General features: G+C 51.0%; 1 protein-coding gene across 22 annotated transcripts in view; it reads right to left on the bottom strand.

The window, feature by feature from the left end:
- Positions 1 to 633: 633 nt before the first annotated feature.
- Positions 634 to 5,653, bottom strand: part of CAB39L (calcium binding protein 39 like) — a 115,629-nt gene continuing 110,609 nt past the window's right edge. For all 22 annotated transcript variants that reach the window (XM_034665145.1, XM_034665158.1, XM_034665155.1 and 19 more), the window contains one exon: positions 634 to 2,983. In XM_034665145.1, coding sequence (XP_034521036.1) covers positions 2,804 to 2,983 — 180 coding nt within the window. In that variant the 3' untranslated portion in view covers positions 634 to 2,803. The remainder of the gene's footprint in view (positions 2,984 to 5,653) is intronic.

The raw sequence follows: 5,653 nt of genomic DNA, 5'->3' as shown, positions 1-5,653 counted from the left end.
GAGGTGGAGGCTGGCAGTTGAGAAATGCTGCACAAGGGCCATGTGCCCCTCGGCCTTTCCTCCACGGGTAATCCTAACATTTGGCCGCTGGCTTTAGCCAAGAGCCTCGTCCAAGAACATCATGAGCTCAATCCCTGCTGGCTCATTCTGGGACCGATCCCCCAGGATCCTCCTGGGGCTGCAGTGGGGAAGGGCGTACTTCCTGACACCCTGGACCTCCCCTGTTCCCAGTCGGGAGGATGAACGAGGGAGGAGGAAGAGAGTTTGGCTTCAAGCCACCGTGGGTTTGTATCCCAGGTCTAGTCCATGCTGTCTGGACAGCATGGGAGTTAAACTGCTCAGAGCCTCAGTTTCCTCAGATATAAAATGGGAGCGCCTCTGGCTCTGATGTGTGTATTTGGTGCCAGGCAGGCAGGGCCCCGGCAGTGACAGCCTCACTTGGACAACCAGACAGCAACCACGTTGTGGAGTTAGCTAAGTGCAGGTGCGGGGAGATGGTCTGGGGCCTCTGGGTGGCCCAAGCGCCCCCCAAAGGCCAGCCTGCCCTCCCCCTGCGTGCTCCCTGTTTGGAGTGGGGACAGGAGCACAGACCAGCCACATGCAAAGGAACAAAACTCACCACGGAGTGTGTGCGCCTTTTTATTTGGTCTTTATTTAAATGTGTTTTGAAATAGTTTATTAAATAGGACCTTCTCAAAGTTCAATTCTCACAATATTTACAGCGAATTTTGTGCAAACATATTTTGACTGTGAGCGTCTTGCTCCCCTCTTCCCCAGTAATAATTTACAAATTTGTATCACACAAAACCCCAGCTACTTCATTCATTGCCTCTTAGCTCCAGTTGTCTATTTGACGGGTACTGAACTAGAATAAGGACTTGCTAGCGAGGAACTAATTCAAGCCCAGAGGAAAAAAAATGTTTGATTTATCAAAAAAGAATTATAACAGGGCCTTGCTTTCCAAATGGAAACACGTGTCCTAAGATGTTGTGGAACAGTGTTAGCAACCAAATCAACTTCCAGTGGTTACTGAGCCTTCTCTTTTTTTTAACATTTACAGTCTTCTCTTTTAATCAAATAAGCAAAACCAGAAAAGTCACATTCTAAGAGACTCTGGACTGTCAGGAAATGTTATAAAAATAATCTAATTTCAGTGACGAAAGAATGAAGGTCATCAGTGGGCTGCAGGCTGACCCTCCACACTGGCGTCGGCCAGAGCTGCTACTAGGGATCCCGCGGGTCCCACTCCATCTGCCTTGGGAGTCCACGCTGGCCCTGCCGAGAGGCGGGGAAGCCTGCCAGCTAATTCTCCAGATACAAAATCTACAGAGGGCACTGATCCTGGAGAAGGACCCCTGGAGAGTCATCCTTCCCTTTCTGGTGGAGAAAGACCTGGCTGAAGAACACGGCGCACAGTATGGTACAAAGTAAGGGTCCTTACGGAAGGCCACAATGCACGATTTGGAAACAGAATTATGAAAAAATACAGATTAATCATTATACCCCTAATGTCTTGTAAATACAGCTTTAAAATTTCATTTTATGTACTTGATGTCTGAGAACAAACCATAACCTTTTTTGTTGTTTTTGGTCCAATACCTTTTTTAAAGAACACAAATTAAGTCCTTAATCATACTAGTACGCAAGAGAATACTTGAGACCACATTTTTGTAGGTTTTCTACCTTTTCGCTGAAAGCTTTGATGGGAAATTAGAGTGGCAGCTAATTAGAAAATAAACTGAAAAGATAACTTTTAGTCCTTTGAGAATTTTTTCACACATTTAATCATTTGCCCTTCCAACGGCAGTGTTCCCTTATTTATAAAAGCGGGCTAGCCCTCTGGACCCATGGTTTTGTACACGTGAGGCATCCCAATGTAATGATTCCTATTCTAAAACACACTTTCACCACAAAAGAATTTTCCCATAGTGACAATTAGGAATGAAATATTCCAAACATTCCCGAATGCTCCAGGAGTGAGAGTGAAACAGCAGTGCCTACTGCTAAAGCTGTGGTCCTTCACCATCTGTTCCAAGTTCTCAAGTGAGCAGGTCATACCCGTGGGTCCCCTATGTCCCTGTGACCCCTGCTGACCCATCCTACTTTGGCCGAGCTGGTTCCCAGCTACCCTGGCTGCAGGCTGCAGGGGGTGTGCCAGGAGTGCGGTGCGCCAGGAGTGGGGCGCTGAGGAGAGCCGCTGGGACCTGGGACGGAGCTTGGGACAGTGAGCAGAGAGAGGGCTGCGCTTCCCTAGGAAGTTAGCTACGGTTAAAAGGGGCAGGGAACAAGGATGTGTGACAACTGAAAACATGGACCTTATTTCGTCAGAGCTTTCAGCGCCGTGAGAAATCCATATGTCCGAGTGAAGACGGGTGGAATAGAGTTTTGCACCTCTTGCCCTCACCCCCAGTTCTCCTCAGAGAACTTGACTTTGAGGGCTCAGTGACGCCCGTCATTTGGGCTTCGACTCGGTGGCCTGTGGTGACTGACCCAGGGCTCGGGCCTCCAAGCCCACGGCCCTGCTGCTTTTTGTCAACAAAGGGTTAAAACTGTTTTTATCAGTGTCTAATGCAGTGGCTCTGACTTCACATAAATCATCACAGACTTGATTCAAATGAATACGTCATTCTAGGTTAATCATTTCTCATTCAAATGTTTATGTTCCATCTACCCTGACCAATGAGTTGAGAAAATCCAGGCACCTCCTCCAAAGCCTTCCCAAGAACAATTACTTTTTGAAATGACACTTTCTGTACAAACTGAGCAAATGAGCCGGTGACTGTGGGGAGGGTGGCTGAGACGGTCAAGGGGTGGTTTTCTTCAAGTCCCGGATCTGTTTAATCAGGTAGTTCTTCTCATCGCTGAACTGCTCATCGTCTGTCCTTTCCTTTTGGAAGCTGCTCAGAAACTCAATGAGTTTGGGTTGATTTTTTAGCAGAATCTCCACAATAGGCTGTGTTTTGTGAGGACTGGCCACGAACACCTGAAACGTATAAAGAAACCAACACATCAGACAGGAAACACACATCAGGGACAACATAGACCCGACTCGGGGTCCCCGTGCTACCTGTGTTGGTAAAATACAGGAGCCCCAGAGCATGCTTCCCTGTTGAGGGAAATCTGTAATTTGCCATCCAGAGCCGTGTTCTGGAGAGCTAGCCGGGCGCTCATCAGAGCTGTCTGGGAACAGTTTTTACTTTTACTTTGTTTTGATTTTAAATGTCTTAAATGTTTATATGTTCTTAACGATATAATCTTTCCAAGAGAAAAGAACATAACAGACACCAATATACTCACCAACAACTTGAGCAGATTTTGCCATTTTACTTCAAATCTCTTTTTAAAGGAATAAAACAATACAAATAGATGCAGACTCTCACTTTCCATCTGTCCCCCACCCCCTTGAGCAGTGTGCTTCCATCCCCAAGCATGCTTTTATCATTTTCCTCCTACGACATATATATGTAATAAATATAAATGTAGTATTTACATGTGCTTTTTAAAATAATTTGGTGTGTGAACAAGAAATATATTCATCTGGCTAAAAAATTCAAAAAAGACAAAGGTGAAAAGTTCCCCTCTCACCTTCCCTCCCTGGAGGTCACCAATGACATTCTTTCCCTATGTATGTGGAGATTTAAAATCTGTAATTTCTGGGAGGAGTTAAGATGGCGGAGGAGTAGGAGACCCCTTTTTCAGCCAGTCCCCTGAGTCGAGTTGAATAGGTACCAGACCAGCGTGAACATCCACAGAATCAGCCTGAGACGCAGGAAGATACATCTGGATCTCTACAAATGAACATCTCCAGCGCTGAGTATTGAGGTATGAAGTGGGGAGCTGTGAAACCGCACACAGATATAGGAAGATAAACGGAAGAGGGAGGGAGCCGCCATGTCTGGGCACTGGGAAGAGGTAGCCACCTGCACAGGTGGAGCGGGCGGACCGCGGACCCGCACCCTTGAGACAGCAGACTGAGACCGTGAGCCGGGAGCGCGCACCACCAAGCATCTCACGGAACTCAGGAACTCCGGTGTGCTCACTGGATCCAGACTGAGACCGGGAGCTCCGGGAGCAGGCGCAGGGCGGCTGGCAGCTGGCGGCTGGCAGGCCACCTGCACGGGGGAGCGGGCGGACTCACAGACGGCACCCGCGAGACAGCAGACTGAGACCGGGAGCTCCGGGAGTGCACGCGGGGCGGCTAGTGGCTGGCGGTGTTAGAAACACAAAGGACAGAGATGCACCGGCCCGGGAAGTGAGGGCTGGGACGCCGGGTGTGGGGCGCACACCCCAGGACGCTGCAGGGTTGAGCAGCACCAACAGAAACAGAGTTAAAGTGGCCAGAACATCAGTGGAGAACGGTCCGCGATCCCTCNGGCTGGCGGTTGGCGGGCCACCTGCACGGGGGAGCAGGCGGACTCGCGGACGGCACCCGCGGAAGATAAACGGAAGAGGGAGGGAGCCGCCATGTCTGGGCACTGGGAAGAGGTAGCCACCTGCACAGGTGGAGCGGGCGGACCGCGGACCCGCACCCTTGAGACAGCAGACTGAGACCGTGAGCCGGGAGCGCGCACCACCAAGCATCTCACGGAACTCAGGAACTCCGGTGTGCTCACTGGATCCAGACTGAGACCGGGAGCTCCGGGAGCAGGCGCAGGGCGGCTGGCAGCTGGCGGCTGGCAGGCCACCNGGAGCGCACGCGGGACGGCTGGCGGTTGGCGGGCCACCTGCACGGGGGAGCGGGCGGACTCACAGACGGCACCCGCGAGACAGCAGACTGAGACCGGGAGCTCCGGGAGTGCACGCGGGGCGGCTAGTGGCTGGCGGTGTTAGAAACACAAAGGACAGAGATGCACCGGCCCGGGAAGTGAGGGCTGGGACGCCGGGGGTGGGACGCACAGCCCGGGATGCTGCAGAGTTGAGCAGCACCAACAGAAACAGAGTTATAGTGGCCAGAACATCAGTGGAGAACGATCCGCGATCCCTCTGTTCTGAGACAGAGGCTGAATTTCAGCCGCTGCTGCTCTCTCAGAAGAGGCATAGCAAACCGCCAGGGAAAGCCGCCAGAGAACAAAAGCCCGGAAATACCGGCTCACAGGGTGCCCATCCCCATCCCCCCTCGCAAGGGACACAGAGACTCTACCCAAACAGGGTTTTCTGAGTACCTGCAGGCAGGCCCCTCCCCCAGAAGGCAGGCTGAAAAATCAAGAAGCCCACAACCCGGAGCGCCTGGGTGGCGCAGTCATTGAGCGCCTGTCTTCGGATTAGGGCGTGATCACAACGTTCCGGAAAGGAGTTCCTCATCGGGCTACTCTGCTGGGAGCCTGCTTCTTCCTCTCCCACTCCTCTGCTTGGGTTCCCTTTCTTGCTGACTGTCTCTCTCTCTCTCAAATAAATAAATAAACTCTTTAAGGAAGAAGCCCACATCCCTAAGATCTCTATAAAACAAGGGCGCACGGCCTGGGTCCCAGTCAACACTTGGGCTCTGGACAACCCTGCAATCTCTCTTCATCAGAATGACGAGAAGGAGAAGTCCCCCCCAGCAAAGAAAAGACAATGAGTCTGTGGCCTCTGCCACAGAAATAATAGATATAGATGTAACCAAATTACAGAAATGGAATTCAGCGCAACAATGGTCAAGATGATGTGTAGACTT

Source organism: Ailuropoda melanoleuca, chromosome 7, assembly GCF_002007445.2.
Source record: "Ailuropoda melanoleuca isolate Jingjing chromosome 7, ASM200744v2, whole genome shotgun sequence".
Taxonomy (NCBI): Eukaryota; Metazoa; Chordata; class Mammalia; order Carnivora; family Ursidae; genus Ailuropoda; species Ailuropoda melanoleuca.
This window is presented reverse-complemented; position numbering and strand designations above follow the sequence as displayed.